The 25,855-nt window shown below is 45.7% G+C and overlaps 1 protein-coding gene across 2 annotated transcripts in view; it reads right to left on the reverse strand.

Annotated features, from left to right (window-relative positions):
• The window catches only part of LOC123514948 (homeobox protein caupolican-like), a 118,884-nt gene that overhangs the window by 86,640 nt on the left and 6,389 nt on the right, over positions 1-25,855 (reverse strand). For both annotated transcript variants that reach the window (XM_045273220.1, XM_045273219.1), the window contains exon 2: positions 123-241. In XM_045273220.1, the coding sequence (XP_045129155.1) occupies positions 123-226 (104 nt within the window). In that variant the 5' untranslated portion in view covers positions 227-241. The remainder of the gene's footprint in view (positions 1-122; positions 242-25,855) is intronic.

Consider the following 25,855-nt stretch of genomic DNA (forward strand, 5'->3'; position numbering starts at 1 on the left):
GTAATACTCTAGATGTCATAGGTTTATCACGTTATCCTTAGTATTTTTCATGCTCGACATATTCTTTACTTTTTTCTTGGAGTGTCGCCAACGTTCCTGGCAGTACAAACGGCATTACTTACCCGTAGGCGGCGAAGGTGGGGTCGTAGGGGTAGTAGCCGGCGGGAGAGGCACCTAGTCCACTCCCATACATGGTAGAGACGTCAGCCGCACTGCCGTCCTTCATGCCATACCCGGAGCTCTGAAAGATGGAAGTTACGAGGCTCAGCGGAATGTCGGTGAGAAGAAAAATGGAATCAGAAATCATAAAACAGGATGCGGGAAGTGATGAGTGTGCTGTCTGGTTCACTTGTCATCTCGTTCCATTAATGTTCGCACATAATTGTGTCATTACAAAGCAGATGGAAAACATAATTGGATAGGAAGGAAAAACACTTTGTCCACGTCTATAATCATCGTAGGAGATCTGTTCCATTAATGCCTCAAATAACGTGTGATGTATGACCGCCAAATGAGAAGAGGGTGATAGATGAAGAGGAATCCATGTCATGTTTTATGAGGACCAAAATTAGGAGGATTCACCGTGTCCAGGGAAATGTAGTGCGCCATATACAGATAGATAGGATGCAATAATTCATGGTTGTATTGTTTTTCTGTTTTTTTTCCACCGTACAAACAAGACTTAGGTGTATTGAGTGAAGTCCCATCCATCACCTGCCTCGCGTCCTATCACTCCTCGCCCTGCACACATTCATAACTCCCTAGTGAGCGACAACACTTTCCCGAAAATCCAACCATTTCTTATTTCCTTCCTGTTCCACTTTATCTTTTTCACACAGAATTCTGTCCAAAAAAAGTCACCATTGTTAGGGAAAAAGATCACACTGAATACTAGCGATGCAATTTTTAGTGACCTTACCTTTAGTCCTTTATTAAGAATGGAAGTAGAGGGACAAAAAGAAGTGAAATAAAAAAAAACTTTATTGAAAAACAAAGAATTCAAATACCAACAGAGCAACTCGTATAGCGAATAAACCATTACTCCTCTCATCCACCCACGCCCCCCGTCCACCCCCGGCCACCCAAAGCACGTCAGAAGGAAGCAGTAGTAGGAGAGAGAGGCGGCCATGAATAAGAGATGAATGTACTCTCTGAGGCTGAGTGAACAAGCGTGCAGGTGGCAGAGAATATAGCAAAACAACAACAATAACTCTCCTTACCAAAGCCGGGCCGGACCAGAATGACCGTAATGGATTCGACTCGATAAAGTAAACAGAAGAGGGTTAAAAATACGGGTTCGGAGTCGCCATTATTAAGAGGTCCAGTTCCTCTTGAGCCATTTATTGCCGGCCCTGTCTCATCCCACGCTTTGACCGATGACCAGAAATGAGAAAAAAACCCAGCACCCTCTTCAAAAAAAAAAGTACAAGTTGCTCTTGAATTGGTAAAAAGATGCGCGCCTTTTTCTCTTGAGGTTTGAGATGAAAGAAGGCGAACGAGGAAGGATTAATTGTCAAAAAATCGCTGGTGGGTTTTTTTTTCTATTCCAGGAAAGAGGAGATATTGCTGCCACTGTCACTCTGTCTCGCCAGTCGGTTGTTAATAAGAGAAGATGGGTGTTGGGAGTGACGGGAGGGATTGGTAGTCTGGAGGGAGGGAGGGAAGGAAGGAGGGAGGGGAGAGTCCTGTCCGCTGCCCACGTGGAGTTTTATTTAGTATTGTTTGTAGCGATAGTGGTGGTGGTGGTGGTAGTATTAGTAGTGGTTGTGGTGGTAGTAGTAATGGTATAGTGTGTGGACTGTTTTATGTTGCTGTCTCTGAATGTGTGTGCGTGTATGTGTGTATATGTGATTGTGTGTATACGTCAACATGCTAGACACACACACACACACACACACACACACACACACACACACACACACACACACACACACACACACACACACACACACACACACACACACACACACACACATTTTCTCACGCATCAAGACATGACAGACACCATCCACCTCCTATTAAAACAGTCACATGCACGCCCGTCTCCCTTGCGCCACCGTTCATAAAATAGAATTGCTCAAACTCAAACAGTGAGAGAGAGAGAGAGAGAGAGAGAGAGAGAGAGAGTATGGAGCATGTTTCTTATTAATGAAAGTAATAAATTAACCAGGTTGTCTTTTCATAACCATTTCAGTGCCTATATCATTACTACCAAAGATCTAAGACAACGTGAAAGTAGTGTGTGTGTGTGTGTGTGTGTGTGTGTGTGTGTGTGTGTGTGTGTGTGTGTGTGTGTTCCATTTTTTCCCCTTTTGTAATATATTCTCTGTCATAAGCGCTTTCCCTCCTATCCCTTCGCCAACACATTTGAGAACAATGGATCCCTTAGGTGATTATTCTTCCTCGTCTTCTTTTTACTCTATCTTCTCCACCTCCTCCTTTTCCTCCTCCTCCTACTCCTCCTCCTCCTCCTCCTCCTCCTCCTTCTCCTCCTCGTTTTAATCCAGTCACCTTTGTAAAATTCTTTCTTGTTTTCTTATTTTCTTTAGTAATGTTCTTCGTTCAATAGAGACACGATTCTCTCTCTCTCTCTCTCTCTCTCTCTCTCTCTCTCTCTCTCTCTCTCTCTCTCTCTCTCTCTCTCTCTCTCTCTCTCTCTCTCTCTCTCTCTCTCTCTCTCTCTCTCTATAGTTCCTCGTCCTCCTCTCCCTCCTCCTTTCCCAAGACACCTATGCATGCCCCCACCACCCTCGCAAGACACCCACACTCCCCACTCCCACTCTCCCTACACCATGTAAGTCCCCCCTCCTCTCCCGCCGTCCCCTACCTGACTGCTCTACCGCCATTTTCTCTGCACCTGGCTCGCCGCCTCTCTCCTCGCCATGCACAGCCAACCCACCCCTCCTCTCCTCTCTCTCTCCCTCTCCCTCCCTCCTTCCCTCCCTCTATCCTAGCCTCCATCCCTTCACACTGCCCGCCTCTTCTCTCTCTCTCTCTCTCTCTCTCTCTCTCTCTCTCTCTCTCTCTCTCTCTCTCTCTCTCTCTCTCTCTCTCTCTCTCTCTCTCTCTCTCTCTCTCTCTCTCTCTCTCTCTCTCTCTCTCTCTCTCTCTCATTTACTCCCTTTCCTCCGGCTCTCTCTCTCTCTCTCTCTCTCTCTCTCTCTCTCTCTCTCTCTCTCTCTCTCTCTCTCTCTCTCTCTCTCTCTCTCTCTCTCTCTCTCTCTCTCTCTCTCTCTCTCTTCCTTTCTCTATATCCGGGAGCCCTCTTCACTATTTTTTGCTATCCGCCTCCATTTCTTTTCCCCTTCTCCTCCCCATCTCCCATTCCTTGCCTCTCACAATGCCCTCTCTCCCCTCCTCCTCTTCCTCCTCCTCCTCCTCCTCTCTCTTTCTCTCACACCGTCTTTCCGTTTAGCACTTATTCGGATTAATTATCTGTGATATTAACTTATTATATGATAGTCACTTAGTGGTAATTACACCCTGTTGTTTTCTCTGCATATGTATCTTTTTTTGCACCATCTTTTGAGATTTTGGCTGTCTCACTACCGGGCGTCTAGTAATACAGGGGGAGATGTGTATAATTACTGCCACATCTCAATACCTTGGACCCTATGTAACGTGCTGTATCTCTCTCTCTCTCTCTCTCTCTCTCTCTCTCTCTCTCTCTCTCTCTCTCTCTCTCTCTCTCTCTCTCTCTCTCTCTCTCTCTCTCTCTCTCTCTCTCTACGCTTATTCTTATCTTTGCTTTAAATTTACAAGGAAGTTTTTATTTTTTAGCGTGGTCTTTCAGTGTGTGTGTGTGTGTGTGTGTGTGTGTGTGTGATGTATGAAGTGCTAATGTACATCTCGTTTTATCTCATCTTTGTTTATGGCGCTGCATTATTTATTGTTCTTTTTTGCTTCTCATCCTTTTATTATTTTTTTATCATTGTCTCTCTCTCTCTCTTTCTCTCTCTCATCTTTTCCCCCTTCCTCCCTCCCTCCTTTCATTCTCTCTCTCCTCCCCCTCCTACCTCTCCTCACCTGCTGCCATCACTCTTATCACCATTATTATTACTCGGAACTAATACCACTCCTGATAATCATCCTTTCATTACAACACATCTCTCCCTTAACTACTCTCCACTCCTGCCACCTTCGTCCCTCTCTCCACCACTCCGTCACTCCACTGTATCCCACTTCCACTCCATTATACATTTTCCTTCACCATTCTCCCCTCCTCTCTAGCATTCCCCTTCTAACCACTTCACCACTACCACTACCAGCACTGCCTAACGCCTGTCTCCGTGGCCCGCTATTTTAATTAGTATCCGGGATCTATTACACGTAAGGGAGTGAGTGGGGGGGAAGTGATCGCAAAAAAAGTACGAGGATAGTAGTAGTAATAGGAGGAGGAAGGGGACGGTTCAGGGGGGAAGGAAGGTAGATTGTGGCGCTGAGAAAGGCTATGTGTAGGAATGCGGTAATGTGTCCCATGCATGAAGAACAGTGGGAATATTAACAAGGCTATTATCTTTTGTATTTGAATTACGTGACTTGGTGACTGGATTAGTAACAATGTGGGTTTTTTTTTTTTCTCTCTCTCTCTCTCTCTCTCTCCTTTTTTTTTTTTTCTTTTTTTGAGGGGAAGAGTCAGTTGGAGGAGGAGGAGGTGGAGGTAGAGGAGGAAGAGGAAGAGGAGGAGGAGGAGGAGGAGGAGGAGGAGGAGCAGGAGGAGTTGGCTGGTGATTCTTCTTACCTTGTCAATCCTCTGAAGATAATTTACGTTTACCTGTGTAAGAATTTTTTTTTTTTATTTATTTGTATTCCATCTTCTTTCTCCTCCTCCGCCTCCTCCTCCGCCTCCTCCTCTTCCTCCTCCTCTTCCTCCTCCTCTTTATTTACACGTGATCTCCTTAAAAACCTGTTTACTTATTCTGTGTTTATGTGCTTCCATGTGTTCTTTTGCCTTCGTTTATCTGTATCTCTATCTCTTTGCCTGTTTGTTGTTTTGTTAGTTTCTTTCTTTGTCTGTTTGTCTGTCTGATTGTTCAACTACACGTTTATCAGTATTTGTGTCTGTTTGCTCTCTCTCTCTCTCTCTCTCTCTCTCTCTCTCTCTCTCTCTCTCTCTCTCTCTCTCTCTCTCTCTCTCTCTCTCTCTCTCTCTCAGTGTGTGTGTGTGTGTGTGTGTGTGTGTGTGTGTGTGTGTGTGTGTGTGTGTGTGTGTGTGTGTGTGTGTGTGTGTGTGTGTTATAGCTTTGTCTCTCTATCTGTCTGCCACACCGCTGCTCCTCTTCCTCATCCTCCGCCTCCTCCTCTTCTTCCTTTCCCTACTCCACGTTCTCCTCCTCCTCCTCCTCCTACTCGTCGCCAGTGACACACGCACCCCTGGTTCCCTCCGCCCGTCTGATCCGCTGTATCGATAGCATGTTAATAGCGGTCTGACATTAATGTTGCTTAATGGATGGCATTGGCGTCTTATACTACTTACGGCTTATTGTTTTACCTCTCTGATTATATACATTTGTTAACGCCCCGCGAATTATGACGCTGTTGCCCTAGCGAGTAATGAGCCGATGCGCGTCAGTATGAGCACGTGATGTTCGTTACCTCGTCAACTGTCCCTCCTCGTACCGGCACCTCATAATTCAATTGCCATTCGCCTCTTGAAAATTACATTGGCGTCAGTTTACCCAGGCGTATTTTCATATATCGAGAACTTTCTTTTCATTTTTATAAGGTGAAATACGTGCACGTGTAATGGTGGAAATGTAAAAAAAAAAAAGAAAAGTAAAGAGAGAACGAGCGGGAGAGAGAAATAACGAAATGTGTATAGATATATATTTTTTTTTTACCGTTAAAGGAAGTGACGAATGCAATCTATTATGAAAGGGATGTGGACGGCCATAAAATAAATGATTTACAGCAGGTCGATAACGCAAGAACAGGGAGAGCAGAGGCAGGCAGACAGTACACAGGCAGACGAGAGAGAGAGAGAGAGAGAGAGAGAGAGAGAGAGAGAGAGAGAGAGACTATTATAGTAGCACAACATGAGACTGCAATGCGAAATACGTAGACTACGGGGCTGTATAGGCGTGGGTGAGCCTCTCTGCTCGCTGCGCCTATCGTCGCCTCTACATAGGGCGTCTATACCATCGATATTAGGTCTCCGAGAAACAATACATCCCTCAATAGAGTCGGATCGTTTATAAACACGACCGGATCCACTATCGGCGCCCCGCAGAGAGGCTTCTTGGTATTCAGTCCTTCATCCATGGTTGTTTACACAGGCAGAATAAGCTCACCGTCACTTGCCACCGTCGCCGCCGCCTCTGCCACCACCACCACCACCACTACCACCATCGCCATCACCATGATCACCACCGCCACCGCCAGCAGCGTCGTGAAGGATATCGGTAATAATCGTGGAAGTAATAACATTTTCCTCTTTTCCTCAGTATTTTTTTGGTGTGGGAGTGGAGAAGCGAACTTCCGACACCATAATTTAGAGATATTAGTATGCTATTTTATCCATAACCAGATGTCGCCGCTTCCCTGCAGCAGCGCGGGAGGAGCGGCGGCGGTGAGCACTGAGAAGGATGCCGCCAAATGCGTTATCCATGTATCGCGAAGTCATAAAGATAATCAGGATTGTTTCGGTATGGACAAAACAAGGGAAACCGCCGCTTAGTTCTGCTTTATCAGCCCGGGACATCCGCTGCTCCCTACCTCGTCAGCCTCATTGCACTGTCCCGCAGCAGGCATTCCCCTCGCCCAGCACTCCCTCGCGCCGCCCCAGGGTGTGTTTCTCCCTCGCTGGCCGGGAAAATATCCATCAGGCTTCATGCTGTCGGAATTTATCCCGAGTATGACTGCAGGATTCGGCTAAGCGGGGTCCGGAATTAACAAGGTCCCACAGGTAGTAAAGGGCTATTAAAATGTGACAGGTGTTGAAGCAGATGAGGGGAGAGAGGCGATACACTTCGATAGCGACACCAAACACACACACACACACACACACACACACACACACACACACACACACACACACACACACACACACACACACACCGATATCTCACATTCTTCGGCCAGCGTCCAGGAAACCTCCCCCACAACGATTCATCTGCTTACGTATTTCTTCATTCTCTTCACTTTTCCACTTTCTATGCAGGACTGATGCCTATTTATATTTCAACTCCTCTGTATACTTCCCATCACTTGTCTCGCACTCCGACACACAAGTTCACAGTCCTTTCTTTCACATTCTGTATTATATTCCTTGAGTTCCATTGTCAGCACTTCATCATCATCGTCACCGTCTCCCGCGCCTCAGTGGTCGCTGCGAGAGGCGAGGTGCAAAGGAAGTACTTGCTGGTGAGTGAGCCATTGAGGTCTGCGTGAAGCCCCCGCGGTGATATTGGCGAAGGAATTAGGTGCAAATTGCCCTCACTGTAGCGGTTGAGACTAATGAGACAGGATTATGAATAGTAAAAGGAACCTAAATTACTGTTCTATTGATGGGGCGGGGGGGACCTCCTGCCGCGAGGGAGTGAGCTGCCCGCCAGGTAACACCACGTGACGGCCGGTGAGGCAGGCGATGACAGGTAACAGCGGGGAGGTAATGTACACCATCAGGAACAATGAACATCGTGGAAAAGGAGGACGTGAGAGGATTTTTCCCGCGACCCAATACTGGTTGAAGAGAGGAGAGAAGAAGGGACATGGGGATAGGCGAGGAGAGAAAGAGTGAGAAGGAGGGAGGGAAGGAGGAAAAGATGGATGTAGGAAGGTGGGTAGGTAGGTAGGTAGGTAGGTAGATGGGTAGGGAAGAGATGGAGAGGGTCAGTCACTCATTATTTTCATTATGAGAAGGGTTGGGTTCGGCTTGTTAGGTCGGCTTCCGTCAAAGACCTGTTTTTTCATCTGGGCTTGTTGTCTTTTTTGTTTGGTCTCGTACTCTTATCAAGAGGAGAAGCATGAGGAGGACGGGGATGAAGGGGAGGAGGAGGAGGAGGAGGAGGAGGTGGTAGCGCAGTGACCCGCGATCGCGTTCCTGCAGCCGTTTGTGTGTTGGTGGCATGTAAATCCCTCGTGTGACGGTAACCTTGGTACGTAAACTTTCCCTCAGTGACCGCCTCTGGGAACACCTATAGACCCGCCGCCCCTTCCTGGTGTGTAGGGATTGACGTGTCCTTTGCTTCCTTCTCGATACTCCTGCACTAATAGGCCTTATGTGTGTGTGTGTGTGTGTGTGTGTGTGTGTGTGTGTGTGTGTGTGTGTGTGTGTGTGTGTGTGTGTGTGCATCCTGAGTAGACACACTCAATAAATAACATTAATATTCACACGCCATCTCCTCTTATCCCCTCTTCATAGAAAATTCAGTAGTCTATTTTATAGTCTATCTATTTCCTTAATGTTTATTTATGTATATCTGTATTTATTTATTCATATATTTACTCACCCAGTTATCTGATCTTACATTATATAACCACTTTCTTATACTTTATGGAATTGTTACTATGTTACGCCACCAGAATTCTTCCTCATCATAAATACAATGCGGATAATCAGTCTCCTTCTGATAGGAGAGGGAAACATGGTCCAGGTGTGGGTGCGGCGAGTGCATGGCTTACCGGAGGCGTACTTAAGAGATAAGGCACATCAGAGCTTGTATGAGAATGAGGTTTCAATGATAGGATGATGTATAGGTGTAATTACGTACGTATTTATGTATCACTGGGCATGAAGGCGTATGTAGTGCAGATATCATAGTTAGTATGGAAAGCGAGACGTGCAGGGAGTGTCAGTACGGATGGTGAAAGGCAGAGGTGTGAGGCAAGGGACAAGTGTGCGTAGCCTGGATAGCGAGTGAAGTCAGTGGTAATTACATACGAGAAAGAAGAAACGGACATCACTATCACAGCGAAAATCCGAAATAATTACCGCCAGTCCGCCAGCCAGGCATCCGGTGTTAATGTCGCCGTGCAGCCTCGTCGCGCCAGGCCGCATCATCATTATCGCCGTCACAGCCCCTGTTATGCCCCCACCCCCTTCCACGTCCTCCCCTCCCGCCCGCCCGCCCCGCCGCCCTGCATAATCCCCATAGTCAGAAACAAAAGGCGAATAAACTTGCTTCGAATATTCTGAGAGTGACGAGTGAAGTGGCGGAGGAGTGAGGGAGTCAGCTGGGCGCCTGTCCCGCCCCGGTCAGCTGGTGAGAGTTATTAGTGCACCATCTTTTGTTATGCTAATCACTCACCGTGCCCTTTCTCTCTCTCTCTCTCTCTCTCTCTCTCTCTCTCTCTCTCTCTCTCTCTCTCTCTCTCTCTCTCTCTCTCTCTCTCTCTCTGCAGCCTCTCGCTCCCTCCCGCATGTCCGCTGCTTTTTATTATGCAAATTGAATAACGAGATGCATAATATGGGACAAGGTTTTACATAGAAGCGTCTTTATGTCCATCATTTCGAGATACACCGCGTGGCGCACAAATTAATTAACACATAAACGAGATCTGTAACAATGATATATATATATATATATATATATATATATATATATATATATATATATATATATATATATATATATATATATATATATATATATATATATATATATATATATATATATATATATATATATATATATATATATATATATATATATATATATATATATATATATATATATATACTGCATTGTTCGCGTTCTCCAGATATAAAATTCTTCCACCAGAACTCTTGTTTTGTATATATTTTTTCCTCTCCTTTTTCCTCTCATTCTTTCCAGTCGAGAGAACTTTTTATTCCATTCCCGAGCGAACTCTAAACTTGGGGAGTAGAGATATCTGCTGCGGTGCTAAACTCCGCCTGTCACCCGCTGTTCCCCTAAAGTTGGGTGTTTGGTGAGGCGACAGCTGCGACCACTACGAGAAGGGGGAGAAAAGGAGAGAGACGAGGAGGAGAAAGGGGAGCAAGTAGCAGAGGAGGAGAAAGAGAAGGAGGAGAAAGAATATGTGATGAGAACATAAAGAAGCAAGAGGATGAGCAACAAGAGCAACACCAACAAGAATAAAACGACATTAGCGGCACCGAAAGCAGAAGTAACAACAACAAAAAAACAACAACAACAATGAAAAGTAATATAAAGGATGAAGAAGCTCTCCAAGGTTGTCAATATGAAGAAGGAAGCCGACTGAAAAAGTGATGCCGAAGAAACACTTAGTTATATAAAAAGGCTTGGAAGGAAAAGGGAAGTAGAAACGAAGAAAAACAGAGAAATCGTTGGGGATAAAATGACACCAGAATAGAGGAAGAACAAGCTAGTCAATTAGATAACTGGAACAGAGGGAGGAAAGGGGGAGAAAATTAGCGTTTAGAGGAGAGGACGAGAACGATAAACAGAAGAAAATAGAAGACGAAGAACACAAGCTTACAGGGAAAAAAAGAGAAGAATAAGAGAGAGAGAGAGAGAGAGAGAGAGAGAGAGAGAGAGAGAAAATATAATCAACATAAGCAGAAAGAGAGAAAGCAAGGGAGACAAATAGTGAGAAGTAAGAGAAAGAAAAACAAAAGGAACAGGTTAAGGTAAGAGAGAAAAGAAACGAGAGAGACGGAACAGAATACAAAGCTGGTGTAAATAAAAGAAGAGAAATGAAAAGATGATAAATGCACAGCGAAAAAATAAAAATAAGACCGAAAAAATAGAAAAAAAAGACGCGCGCGCGCGCCGACGAAGATAAAAAGAACAATGTACGTGGAAGTCAAAGAAAGAAAGAAAGAAAGTAAAAAAAATGATACAACGCTTGTAATCGAGGAAGAAAAAACTCAGACTCTGTAGTCTTTTAACGACAAAAAAAAAAATAATAATAACCAAAGAGAGGAGAAAACGTAAAAAGAATAAAGAAAACAAGAAAAAAGAATAGAAAAATTAACGCGTTTAAACCTCAAGGAAAAAAATATTTCAAAAATCATTAAAAATAAGTAAGTGGAACATGCATAAAGAACAAGTAAAAAGGAGTTTAGAGGGACTTTATAGGCAGAGGGTAATTGTGAGAATCTGACAGGGAAGAAATAAAGAGAAGGTAGAGATAATAGAAATGAGGAGGGTGAATGGAGGAGGGTGGAGAACTGATGACGTCGATAATGAAAGGACTGAAGGGGAGGAGAGAGAGGGAGCGCGAGCAAGAAAACCAAAGAAAAAAAAGAAGGGAGAAAGAGGACAGACAGACAGAATGCTCGAGCGATGATGAGGATGATTGGCAAAAGGAAAAGAAGAGCGACAACATCTCATCACCTAAACATCCCGTACAAAGAAAAGACAATGAAAATTTAAAACAAATTTTTTTTTGATAAATAAAAAGAAACATGAATAAAGAATTACAACTGATGAAAAAAAGTGCAAAAAAAAAATTCATTCGAGTAAATTAAGATAAAAGTTTGTAAACACGTAACAAAAACAAACAACAACAACAACAACAACAACAACAACAATGATATGATAATGAAGACTAAGAAAGAGAGAAAAAGAAACTAACTGGATAAGCAAGAAAAAGAAAAGGAGAGCAAGAAAGATAATGATAAGGACAAAAATAAAGAAAGAGAGAGAGAGAGAGAGAGAGAGAGAGAGAGAGAGAGAGAGAGAGAGAGAGAGAGAGAGAGAGAACAAGGAAAAGAAGGCAATAATATGAAGCGGAGGAAGGAAAAAACGTGGACGGAGGGAGATGTGGGCAAACATGGTAAATAAATCTGGAGAACAAACAGCACCAACAAAAATCAGCAATAAGCGCCACAGAATTAGAAAACAGGCGAGGAGAGAAGTGAAAAGTAGATCTTGTCAGACTCTCGATCTTTCTTCCTTATTACGGCAAGAAGACTCTCCGCCGACTCTCATTTCCTCCTCCTCTTCTTCCGCCTCCTCCTCGTCTTCCACTTTCTCCTCCTTGCTTCTTCTTTCTTCTCAACATTATTCCTACCTTCCTTTACTTCTTGTTTCTCTTCTTTTATTCACGTGGCATTACAGTTATCTCATTCTGCCGTACTTCCTCCTCCTCCTTCTCCTCCTCTTCCTTTTCCTCCTCCTCTTCCTTTTCTCTTTGTGTTTTCTTATTTCCTTCACTTAGTCTCATTGTTCGGATTCTTTTATGCATCTTTTTTATATTCGTATCCATTCCTTCTCCTCCTCCTCCTCTTCCTTCTTCTTTTTATCCTGCTTCTCCGTTTCCTCTTCATCCTCCTCCTCCACTTTCTCCTCTTTTTCTTTATTGTTCCTGGTAAGTATCAAAGCGGTAAGGCTAATAATGGTTAATCTTGCAGTAGTAGTAGTAGTAGTAGTAGTAGTAGTAGTAGTAGTAGTAGTAGTAGTAGTAGTAGTAGTAGAAGTAGCAGTAGTAGTAGTAGTAGTAGAAGTAGTAGTAGTAGTAGTAGCAATAGTAGAAGTATTGGTATTATCATTTTGTTATTCAGTGTTTAGTCATCCGCCATGTTCTATTCCTCTCTTCCATCTCACAGTTACTCATACTTTATTAACTCTTCCTCCCCTTCCATCATATTCTCACCCTCTGCTTACTCTCCTCCCTTTCTCTCTGTCTCTCTCTCTCTCTCTCTCTCCTCTTTCCCTCCCTCCCTCCCTCTCTCCCTCCCTCTTTCCTTACTTCTCTTCAGCGTCACGTCCCTTTCTCCTTCCTGTCTTCCTCCTTTTTTTTTTTTCCTCCATTGTTCTATAACTAATAATACCGATCGTTTCCTCTTCAATTCACCCTCTGTATGCACTCCATCCTCTAGTTTTTTCCCCCTTTTCCTCTTCGTCATAAGTCTCTCTCTTACTTCCTTTCTCCCTGTATTTTTATCATGTAATTTTCCGTCTGGCTCTACCATCTTCTTTTCACATTTTTGTCGTTCTTTTTTTATTGTATTTTTTCATCTTTTCTTTTTTTTAATAGTCTTCCTCCCCGTGCTGTTTCCCTCCTTTCCTTCTCTCCAATTTCCTCCAGTGTATAGTTTTGACCATCCTCTTTCCTCCTTCTCGTTATTTTCTCCTCCTTTCCTCCTTTGCACTCTCATCCTCCTCTTTGTTCTGTCTCCCCTTCACGGCGATCACTTACCCAGCTCGCAACAATATGTCGTCCGTGCAATATGCAATATGCAATGAGCCATCTGAGACCTCACCCTCTTATATCAAGGACTGTCAGCTCCCTCCTCTTCCTCCTCCTCCACCCCTTATACCTCCTCTTCTCCTCCTACTCTTCCTCCAACTCCTCCCGCCCCCTAGTCTTTACCCCCTCTCCTTGTCTCCCCCCATGTCCTCTCTCCTGTCTCTCCCTTGCCATTCCCTTTCTCCATCTCGCCCCTCTCCTCCTATTTCACCCTCTCCCCTTCTACTTTAGCTTCCCCTATTCACTCCCAAACACCATCCCCATTCAGAGCTAATTGTTTAACTGTCAGCGCGCAACTGGCGGGCCTAAAGCGATGCGTTGGCCGCTATTTAGCTCGAATATATAGCTAGTTTGTTTTCATGGGGGGCATTTGTTTGTGGTGTGGCCTCCAGCGCTGCCTGGGACCTGGGAGCTTGCCGCCCTCCACACATCTGGAACTCTTTGCCGAAATGCTTTGAGCTGGAATTAAAGTGGGGGCCTTCACCAGATGTTCACGGGTGACGAAAGGCGCTGTGCTCTCCTCTAGTAGCTCTCCTCTTCACTTTGAGAATTTTTAGATGTGTTATTAAGTGGTTTATTTCCCCAGCTTGCTGTTATTCCCACTTGGAGTGTCGGAGGATTACATTATCTCCAGTCAAAACAAAATGTTAGTGAGTCTAATGCAAGGAGAGAGGAACGAGTCGCAAAGGGAAACGTGGTCATTGGTGCGGCGTTTAACCTTGACGGAAGTTCAGTATCAACGTAAAGTCGTGAGGAACAAGAACAAGGAATTACCAGGAGACTTATGGGATCTCAGTCTTCCTTTTCCTGCCCAACGCAGTGAACCCAATTTAAACTGAACCCGAGGCGAGACGAACTACTGATCTGGGTCAATAATTCAACATTCTGAACCTCTAGCACTAAGACTCCCTCCCTTCTTCCCTTCCTCCCTGAGCCCTGATACCACGCCAAGACCAGAACCCTGATTAAGCCTAGACAGGACACCCAGAATGCGGGGAAGCCACGTCCTCAGCTTTCGGGAACTGACTGGAAGAGGAAGGCAGGGTGGCACTTCATCTCAATTCCAAGTATGCGAACATTCCTCTCCTATTCCCTTCCTTATGTCCCTCCTCTTTCCCTCCCCTCCTTCTCTTCCTCCTTTCCTCATTTTTTGTCCTTCTTTTCTTTTATTTAATTTAGTATTCTCTCTCTCTCTCTCTCTCTCTCTCTCTCTCTCTCTCTCTCTCTCTCTCTCTCTCTCTCTCTCTCTCTCTCTCTCTCTCTCTCTCTCTCTCTCTCTCTCTCTCTCTCTCTCTCTCTCTCTTCCATGTGTGTGTGTGTGTGTGTGTGTGTGTGTGTGTGTGTGTGTGTGTGTGTGTGTGTGTGTGTGTGTGTGTGTGTGCGTGTATGTTTGTGTGGGCCAGGCAGTGAACACATTTGTGCTCAGTCAGCCTTCCAGGATTCACAGGTAATTGAGTCTGTAAGCTAGTAGCCAGTAAGGGAAGGCAGCATGCGGTATGACAGGGTTGTGTTCCTGGAGAAAACGTTACTGGCGCATCTGAAACCAAGAGAGCAGGGTTGAGTACTGGGGACAAGCGCCACGTGGCACACGCCCACCAACCGCTTTACATGTTTTTTTTTCTTTACATTGTTTTGAAGTCTTGTTTTATAATTTCATTTGTTTCATCGTATCGTAACCTATACTCACTGAAGCTGTTGATAAAGTGAATGTTTCCACTCCTATTATCCCTCTCTCTCTCTCTCCTCCCTTTCATCGTGATCATTCTTGCTCCACTACTACTTAACTCTCAAGCCAACCATTCCCACAACTTCAATCGTTTTTTCCTCGCCACAACCCTTCCTGTTCCCCTTCCTTCCCTGCCCTCCCTCGCCCTCACTCCGCCTCCCTGACTGCTCCCTCCCCTCCCTGTGGCGGGGTGCTAGACTCAGTGGCCCCGTAATGGTGTCAGGTTTCACGGCCATACATTGGTTGCTAAATTGTCCCGATCGCACAAACTTAGTGGCGGTTGCTGTCTTTTGCTACAGTGAGGCTGCAGGGCACGTAGTCAGCCATCAGCGGCTAAATATCCTGCTTCTGTCTGCCTTACACGCCACACTCGGTGCTGTACACGGAAACCTCATCCTCTCCCAGCCAGAATCCTGCCACTTCTCTAACTCAGCAGCGCCGTGGCAGCGAGCAGGCAGCGGGACGGCGCCTTATTGCTGCAACGCATTTATGAATCATCAGCATTGCAGCGTTTTTATTCGTCTTTTTTCCGGAGTGAACCATTCTTTCTAAAACATGATGAAGTGCGAGGCATCAATTCACCGAAATAATCTGAGCGTTATGAAGTATAAAAAATTCGGTATTTTTTACATCGGTCTGTGAATATAAAAACAGTCAGTGTTACTCCGTTCTGAATTAAAATGCCGACACCGGTCTCGCCTCCTCCTGGCAGCATCAGCGCATACTGGCTCTAGTGCCGAGGGGACGGAAGGGCCATCACGAGCTCACACTCCCGCGCCGTTATCGTCCCAATGTTAAATTAAACAAGGATGAAAGCCCCAATGATGTTGCTTTTATAAAGTTTGCCTGCAAGTATTGAATTAATCACGTGTTTTTTGACGTGCAAATGAATTACTTAATCGCCCAGACAAAGCCTGGCCTCGTGTACTGAGGCGGCCGTGGTGACGAGGTCGAGGGGCGCCCATAGTGACCCGCGGCGCTGCCTTCCCTCCGCCTTGTTGACCCTCAGGCTTTTGTCTCTGACTTTTCACCACTACCATGGCCACCACCACTCACTGTTTCCTCTCGCCGTGCCTCACTGCACTCAGTCTTCATCCGCTCCATCAAATATCTCGCCAACCTCCTTAATCAGCCTCACTGTTTCATTTCCTTTTATTTCCCAATTTCAATTTTACCAACCCTCGTCTTGTGTATTTCCCACTTCTTTCATAATCATCGCCCTCTCTGCCTCCCTCCTCCCATTCCTCCCTCTCTCCACCAGCCTCTCCTCACCCTGTCAGCCACGCCCAAAATGTGACAGCCGCAGTGTTAGTATGGCGCCTGACACTCTCGCTTTACCAAATTAACTCGACCTGTTAGCGAGGCCCCGACTCTATATTGTGCAAAGGGTGAAGGGGATGGCGGGTAAACCGAGGACCTTTTAGCAGCCTTGGAGTGTTGCGGTGGCGGGGCTGCGGCGGCCGAGCGAGAAGTGGTGGCGTGGATAAGAGTAGTTCTGTTGAAATAAGTAGTGGTGGTTGAAGTGGTAATGGCGGTGGACTATGTACAGTAGACGTGCGGTGTGGATGAGAGCGGTGACGACGGCGACGATGGTGGTGGTGGTGGTAGTAGAGGGGCTGAAGGTATGTATAACACACACGAGTAGTGCTCGCTCTCTCTCTCTCTCTCTCTCTCTCTCTCTCTCTCTCTCTCTCTCTCTCTCTCTCTTCCCATTTATTTGCCACTTGTTAGCTCTTAATGAGGGGATGGATTCGCCACATAGGAAGCAAAGGCCAGGAGTGAGGGGACCTTGCCTCGCCCCGGGGCGCCGCGAGGGATGATGTGGAAGGAATGGAAGAAGTGAGCGAAGGGCTCGGCCTGACAGGAGTGAAGAAACCCAAAACACGCGCACTGTTCCCAGAACGCATCAACATTATCTGTAGCAGATTGCATTGCTGAGAGTGCAGAGATATAATTAGCAATGTGAACAGTGATATAATTATTTTTCGAAGATAATTCAGGCACTTCATAAAAATCACGGCAAAAAGAAAAACTGAATTTAAAAAAAAAAAGAAGAACGACATAAAATGATGATTAATTATGAAGATGTTAAATGTAAAACGAGATTTTAAAAATAAAAGCACATGACTTATTACTCATTTCTTTTCATCAGGGAAGGTCATTGCATTTATTTGAAATTACCGAGAGACTCGACTCGCTCACTTCACTCACGTTCATCTGCTGACTTTTTAAAATGAGAAGCTCAATGTAGAATTACGTAGAACATCCGCAGCAAAACCTTTTCAATCCAAATTTTGCTTTTCGAGAACTGAACTTGATGACTTAAGTTAATCACACATTCTCGTCTTATAGAGAACAGGCTACTGCGTCCCACCTAGTTAGACACGCACCTCTCAGTGGCTGGCGGTGTCCTCAATCCCTCCCCTGCAAGCCTCACTACCCCCCGCAGTCACCCTCATCCCTCGCAATCCGCCATTAAATCAACTGCACTCGTCGACGGCAGGTGGGTCGGCATCTACCCCCCGCGAGTGGTTGAGGCACCCTCCGCTCCCCTAGTTCCCACGCATCCTCCCCTGGCACTCCTGCTAGTGGGGCTGGAGAGGACCTTGTTATCTGTTAATGAGAAGGGAGAGCGCCGCCCTCACGCCCCCCGCGCCCCAGGGAAACAGCCGTGGGTTAACAGGGATCACAGCCATTTTTACGACAGTGGAAACTCATCATTTTGTTGCTGTTGAGCGAGCGAGGATCAGTTGAGGGGATAGAGGTGGGGACGACACACACACACACACACACACACACACACACACACACACACACACACACACACACACACACACACACACACACACACACACACACACACACACACACACACACACACACACCATAAAGCAAAGCAAGGCAAAGAGAAACGAAACCAAACCATTTGGGATTGAGATACACTGGATAGATGGAGGATATATAAAGGGGAATTTATTCACTGCCGGAGGGAGAACGGGAAGCTGGGACATGGAGTGGCTCGAGGCGGCGGCAAGGCGAGGGGCAAGCAAGGGTTACGGACGAAGGATGCCGAGCCAAGAGATCAATAAACATTTTGCATAGAGACGTTGCGGGCACAGCATGGCGGAGAGGGACTGTTCTCCCCAGACTACTCAGATTCAAGAAGAAAGAAAAACTCATTTCATGAAAGGTTAACTGGAAGAAGACAAACATGAAAAAAAAGAAAACCACGCATGTCAATATTGATAATAATTAGAGGTGTAAAGTAATACACAATGCAGTGAACTAATTATAAAAAATGAATCTGGGGAAATTGAAAAATGTGATAATGTAATACAATTAACGTAAGTGTGATGTACGTGAGAATACCAGTACTTCAGTTATCTTGAAAAAAAAAAAAACATTAACATTACAAGATGCACACGCTTGAAGCACTAAAGTAAAACAAAGCCTTAAGAATAAGAGCTGTAAGAAAAGACATTAAAAGTCTTTAAATAGAAAATGAAGATTCCGTGGGAAGACAATAAGAATCTCACAGGAAAACCCAGAAGGTCGGACCAGGAAGCAAAGGAACCAAAAAGACGGCGTCAAGTAACCTTACGAGACAGGAATGAGTTCCTCGATCTTAAGAATGGAGCCATTGGAGCCACCGGCGCCCCGCTAACACGCACTGAGAGTCACTGCGGGACTGTTACGACGTTTAAGGGTTAGATGGAAGTGGTGCGGAGGTTGGAGCACCGGCTGGATGGACCCACACGAGCTAACTTGCGCTAGACCGGCAGGCAGAGGGTATCGTAAACGGAGTAAGGAATGGGAGAGGACGCCAGACACCGCGAGGAGACTGTAGAATGAGTTTGTAAAGTTGAGAGACTTAGGGACGATCAGCACGGTGAAGAGGAAACCTTAAGGCGAAAGATGAAACTGCAGGGGAACATAATGTAGACATTGGCCGAAGGTATGGAGATGGAGAACAGGAATTGCCAAAATATTACAAAAAACGAATCTGTACAAACATAAGGAAAAGACAAAAGCAGCATATGACAGAAGGTATGAAAAAAGTTGTATTCTCTCACATCACTAAGTGCAGTAAACACGAATACAAGTAAATGAAATAGATCTTCAGATGTAAATAATTCCACCGAAGGTTACGTTATAGAGTAAGATAATCAAGTGCAAGTTATGACATAATCTAATCTCACTGACCAGACCTTTGTCACTCCTTGATACGAGAGAGATACTGGAGAAGATACTGGAGAGAGAGAGAGAGAGAGAGAGAGAGAGAGAGAGAGAGAGAGAGAGAGAGAGAAGAAGAAGAAAAAGGGAGGAACAGTAGTGGGCTGAGGAATCAACTCCCAGGAGGTTTGAGGGAGGAAAGAGAGAGAGAGAGAAGGGAAACAGGGAAGAGGGGAAACACAGGCTGCTGGTGGCCACTTTTTCGCCAGGATATTCCCCTCCCCATGATTTTTGCGGAGAGCTGTAAAGAGCGGGAGCGGTAGCGGCGGCGGCGGAGGAGATGCCGCTAAAAGTGTTAATGCTTCTACACTTTTAGGCTGGAAGCTGCAGACCCTCGTGAGATGGATCTTGGTTAGACGGCGTCACCCTAACTGGAGCAGGCGCGCTGTGGAGGTTGCTGCAGTAAACTGACCTGTGGTGAAGATGGAGAAGAACCGGGAAGACTATTCATTCTTTTTTTTTTTTTTTTTATTTGAGGGGAAGCAGAGAGCAAGGAGGAAGTTACGTTTGAGGACGGATCTCCTGGACGTCGGATGCTACTGGACTTGGTGCTATGAGTAAAGGCGATGAGTGAACTAGGCGCCTTCCCTGTGTCCACTGAGGCACTGATGAGACATGCAAGGAAGCCCTACAGTGTGCGAGGAGGCAGAGGAGGAGGAGGAGATGGTGGTGGTTGTGGTGGTAGTGTGCAGGTGTCAGTTGTGTAAATTATCCCTGATTTACAAAACGAATGCTGCTCAGAAAACCACTTTCCAACAGTAGTAAACCTTGCCATACATTCACTGCATTCACTGCGTACAGTACTGCATAGTACGGAAGGGTTTCTTTCAACACTATAAGATACCACTAACATGTAATATAACGTTCCCTTATCGAGCAACCGGTGACTGGTAATTTATGACAAACCAAAGACAGGGAAGTAGATACGCATTAATATTCCAGATCGTGTCAGATACATCGGTGGAAGGTTTCCCAGAATGTTAAACAACACAACCATGGCCGTTTATTTCACTCCGCGGGGAAGTATGTTAGTGACAAAAGTGTCTGTATGGCTGTCAGGCTGTCAGGTCGTACTCCAAGACTGACAGTGGGATATTGTGCGTGTGTCAACATCTGGAGGTGAGCAGAGGGAGATACTCGAGGGGAGTGTGATGTGTGAAGGAAGGGGGCTGAGGGGAGGCGAAAGGTGAGGTGCGAGAGGAACGGAGGGGATGAGAAGAGAGGGCAGTGAGGGGAGGTCTGCTGCTTAAAGTGGAGACCTGTGTAAGGGACAACGCCGGAGGAGACACTGGCGAGGGGACGAAGCTAGGCCTATATAGTGGCTGTTGTCGAATTGTGCAGGTCAGAGGGACGGCAGTGGTGGTGGTGGTGGTTGTACTAGAAGTGGTGAAGGAAGCATTGTTGATAGCGTGAGTTGTAATTATGTATTCCTTAGTGTATGTTTGTTGGTTGATGGTGATGATGGTGTTGGAGATAGTGAGTGATGTAATTGAATGTATTATTGCACGGATTCATATTTTGTTTGTGATAATGTCAGTCAAGAGCAAGGATGATATGAAAAGTAGATGAGCTGAAGGCAATAATATAATGAATATTCTTAGTCTAAGTATTAATATAATTTTAATGATGATAATAGTAATGGTAGTATAAAGCATAGTAGTAGTAGTAGTAGTAGTAGTAGTAGTAGTAGTAGTAGTAGTAGTAGTAGTAGTAGTAGTAGTAGTAGTAGTAGTAGTAGTAGTAGTAGTAGTAGTAGTAGTAGTAGTAGTAGTAGTAGTAGTAGTAGTAGTAGTAGTAGTAGCAGTAATAGTAGTAGTCATTATAGTAACAGTATTCATTTGTTATCACAACACATAGATTCACCAACATTCTTGTTTGTTTGTTTGTTTTTATTATCTTACAAACACATTATTAATTCTTTAAGACTGGACTTGCATCCATTTCAGCGTTTACATTTTCGACCTAAAATCATGATTCCCTTAGCATCCCAACTCGGGTACTATTTCTTTTTCCATTTAGTCGTGAGCATCGAACTATTAACTCCTTCATTACCTCAGCCACCTTGATGATGGTGAGTCAGATTGCACTGCTGGAGCCACCTAATGGTCTGTCTTTCGCTGCATAACGTTATTATTATTGTTGTTATTAGTTTTCAATTATTATTATATTTTTGCTAATACATTCATTGTTATTCAGTCATCTTTTACATTCCATTATTATTAGTTGTAGTAGTAGTAGTAGTAGTAGTAGTAGTAGTAGTAGTAGTAGTAGTAACACTAGCAGTGGTAGCAGTAGCAGTACTAGCATCAGTAGCAGGCCGTCATCGTCAACACCATCACCATCGTCATCACAAAGGGCCTGATTGTTTCTCCTTCTGGTGGTGTTGTTCTTGCGGTGTTGACGATGAAGGCGGTGATGGCGGTGCAGTGTAGGCAAACAACCCGCTCTGTTTACCCTCCTTTGCCATCAGCATCACTATCAGCATCCCGTCACCCCGCAACGTCACATCTTTCCTCCCTCGCCCGCTATCACAGTCACTCACCACCAGAAAAACCTGTTACACCGCCACACCCGCGCCCAGTCCATCCGCCCACCCGCCAACACACCCACTCGTCCGCATGCCCGCCCGTCCACCCAGCCCCCGCCTCACCCGCCCGCCCATCTAGCCGCAGGGAGTCTCGCCCTCGACACATCACGGCCCGGAGGAAACCGTAAAAGTCCCGCCGTGTTGTTCTTCCCCCTAGAGGGTGTAGGTGTCGCCCTCCCGCCCAACCTGTCGCCAGATGTGAGGGAAGAGCAGCCGTAAACAAACATCCGACAAGCTCCTCCTGCTCCCAGCCACTAAATGCGTCAAGACTTTTAATATTCTCCTTCATCTCCAAGGAACTGCCGAGAGGGATGGAAGGAGGTAAAAAAGAAAAAAAAAAGAAGGACGAGGGAGAGGAAAAACACCCCTGAGAGATGAAAAAGAACAATAAAAAAGGAAGGGGTGTGTCAGTGCCTCTACTCCCCCCTCTCTCTCTCCCTCCCACCCACTACCCATCCACCCTTCCGTACCTTCTTTTCCTTTCCTCCATCCTCCTTCCCTCCCTCCATCCTCCTCGGCGGCGTGTCTAAGTAGTGCCAGTTAAAGTATCGCCTTACACAGGACACACCTCTCAGCGGATGTGAACTAACAAACCGTATATCTGTCGCAGGTCGCGGACGCACTAATGCCAAGATGCGCCCTGTCAAAATACACACACGAAGAGGTGAAATGCGTGAGAACATAACCTTGGGAGTGTGGATGGGAGTGAAATAACAGAGACAGAGGGAGTGAGAGAAACATTGGTAGAGAGAAGGAAAGGGAAATGGTTTAGGGAGAAGGAGGGGAGTGAGGGGAGGAAGGAGGAAGGTGTAGAAAGATCGTATAGGCAACTCTCGATGGGAGTCAAGGGGAGAAAGAGAGATAAGGTGAGGGGAAAACCTTTAATGAGGAAGGAGATTAGCGAAATTCTTGTCCGACGGTGGAAGGAAAGAGAATTCGATCCTTCTTGGAAAAGGGTTTGATCTTCCTCCTCCTCCTACTGATGGCGAGTTCTTGCTTGCTTCCTTGCCTTTCTCACCCCTCAGATCGTCTCTTTTTCCACTCCCTTCTCCAGCTCTTCTTCTTCCTCCTCCACATCCTCCTTCTCCTCCTCCTGCTCCTCTTTTTTCCCCTCCCCTTTTTGCCAACTCGCCTAATCGCATCGTAATTTTCGCCTCAGGTTCTTCACCGAGTTCAGAATTACGAGGCATTTTCGTTTCGGGCTTTAAAATTGGCTTCAGACGATACAAATGGTAATAACTTTGAAATTTAAGAGATGCGAAGGAAACAGGAAAGAAGAGAGGCAATCACGAAATGTTTGCCCCCGAGAGAGAGAGAGAGAGAGAGAGAGAGAGAGAGAGAGAGAGAGAGAGAAAGGAGAAACGAAAAATAAAGAACACGTAATAGGGTAGGGAAAGGAAGAAGAGACGGGCGAGGGCAGGCACGAGGAAGGAGTTGTTGGAGGAAAAGGAGAAGGAGAAGGAGAAGGAGGAGGAGGAGGAGGAGGAAAGTGACGTATGTGCCATGAGCAGTGATCACTCACACACCTCCCACACTCCGCTTCTTGTTACCTCAAGGGGACGGAGAGAGAGGGGCGGAGGGCGGGAGAGGAAGAAGAGGAAACAGAAGCAAGGAGAGGAGAGGCTAAGGAGGGTGGAGATGCGAGGAAGGGAGGGAGACGAGAGAAACAAGGACTTAGGGAACAGAGAAGGGAGTGAAGGAGGAGGCAGAAGGGAGTAAGGCATTGGGGGGGACGCAATGGGGAAGGAGCGGAGGGTGAGGAAGAGAAGGAAGTGAAAAAGGGAGAAGGCCGGAGAGGGTGAGAAAGTAAAGAAAAGATGGACTGTGGAAAGAAAAGAAAAAATGTATCCAGCAATGATTCATTGATAGAGGGAATACAGTCTTTGTTGGAGATAAAAAGGAAAGAGGTCAAACATGAATTACTTTTGTGTCTTTGATTGTTAAAGTGGAATAAACAGTGAAAAAGTGAGAGAGAGAGAGAGAGAAACACACACACACACACACACACACACACACACACACACACACACACACACACACACACACACAATGATTGTTCAACGAATTAGTAAGACATAAGACCATCAGGAAATCGCCTCCAGGCAAGAAGAAACAGGAAGACACACTGAGGAAAACAGAGTTCTTGCCTCACCACATCCACCTTTGCTTTGAGGAAACAAACGATTGAGGTCTGAGATGCAAGCATGCGATAAAGAAGCAATGAAGAAATAGGAGCATCAGGAAAGTAAACATCCAAGCAGGCCATGATGAGTGCAGCAGCGAGGCAAGGCAGCGAGTGTGGGTCCCAGCGGAAGGTCAAAATAAGGCGGATAATTGCGGGCGTGTGGGTTTTGGAAGCAGGTGGGAGTTGACACAAGCTGACGGAAGGTAGCCATTACTGCTCACTTAGCGGGCCAGATAAAGAACAGCTAAGTGAGGGTATTGGCGCTCTTGTGTAATTTATCGATCCTCCACCGCCCCGGCAAACCTTCATTACTTCTTCATTTGTTGTGACTGTCCCTCCCTCCACCTTCCCCCTTCAACCTCCAGCCCTTCGCACTCCTAACCCCTCGACCTCTTCCCTCCCTTGTCTCCCTCGTCCTCGTCCTCTTCCTTCTTCTTCTTCTCTCCTCCTTCTCCTCCTCCTCCTCCTCCTCTTCCTCCTTTCCCTCCTCTTGATGTGTCACGTGTTCATATTTGTCTTTTTGTTATCTCTCTGTGATTAATGTTATATAAAGTGTTCTGTAGTTGTTGAGAGCTTTCTGCCTACTTATCCCTTCTCTCGATTTTACTGTCATTGTTGTTGTTGTTGTTGGTGGTGTTGTTGTTGTCGTTGTCTTTGTTGTTGTGGTTGTTATTCTTGTTCTTGTAGTTGCTGTTCCGTGGATTCTCCATGTGTTATATTCATTGTACACTTTTTCTTTCCTTTTCTTTTTGGCAATTTTTCCCTTCTATCCTAACCTTTTCTGACTTGCCATGTTGCTGTATTTTTTTTTTTTTTTTTACTTGCCTTTCTTCGTTCCCTTTCTTTTAATCCGTCGTTTTTTATTCCTCCTCGAGAAGTTTTTGGAAAGTTTTAGCTTATTTTTCTTCTTCTTTTATTTTCTTTCTCTTCTTTTACTTCTTTCTTTATTTCTTACCGTCATACTCTCCCTTTTCTCTCTGTATCACTTTCCACTGTTGATTTTACTCCCTCGCCTTCAACCCTCATCCCCCCCCCTTCCATTGCACCCTTGACACTCCCCTCTCGTCCCCTTCACCCTCTTCCCCTCCGCGGCGATGCCTGACTAGAGGAGGAACAGAGAAAGGACAGGAGAGGGTGAGAAAGGGAGGGAGAGGGAGGGAAGAGAGAGAGAGAGAGAGAGAGAGAGAGAGAGAGAGAGAGAGAGAGAGAGAGAGAGAGAGAGAGAGAGAGAGAGAGAGAGAGAGAGAGAGAGAGAAGACAGACAGACTTAAGAAAAAAAAGAAGAGAGGGAAGAACTTGTAAGATGAGGCAAGGATAGAAATAGGAACAGACAAAGAGAGAGAGAGAGAGAGAGAGAGAGAGAGAGAGAGACAGCCAGACAGACAGAGAAGAGCGCTAGAGTCGAAGGAAGGAGACAGAGAGAGAAGAAGGGAAAGGGAGACTAGGGGAGAGGAGGAGGAGAGGGAACTGTAAGGGGAGTGAAACCTACCGGACTACAACTGTATAGGTGTTGCCTTACGCACGACAGGAAGTGGGAAGCACACTCTTCTTAAGTACTCGCGGCTGCCGGCAAATTATCACCTCCGCCTCCTTCTCCTCCTCCTCCTCCTCCTCCTCCTTCTTCTCCAAACAAGTAAGTCATCGCCTCTCTCCAGCACAAAACAACACCACGTCCTTCTTCTGCCTCCGTTCTATTCCAGGGGCGCTTCAAGACATTTTTAAGGGATGTTTTAAAGAATGTAACGTAAGATCAACAAACTTCTTGGTGGGTTTTTTTTTTAAGTCTGGTTGCCGTCGTGTCCTTGAGATTGCCGTGTTTCGATCTGAGTTTCCTGTCGTTTGTTTTTAGCTTAATATTCCTGTTTCTTTTTTTTCTCTCTCATATTTTGTTTTCTGTTGGTGTGTGTTTTCTCTGTCTCTGTTGCTGTGTCTCGGTCTCTCTCTCCATCTCTGTCTGTCTCTCTCTCTCTCTCTCTCTCTCTCT

Source organism: Portunus trituberculatus, chromosome 38, assembly GCF_017591435.1.
Source record: "Portunus trituberculatus isolate SZX2019 chromosome 38, ASM1759143v1, whole genome shotgun sequence".
Taxonomy (NCBI): Eukaryota; Metazoa; Arthropoda; class Malacostraca; order Decapoda; family Portunidae; genus Portunus; species Portunus trituberculatus.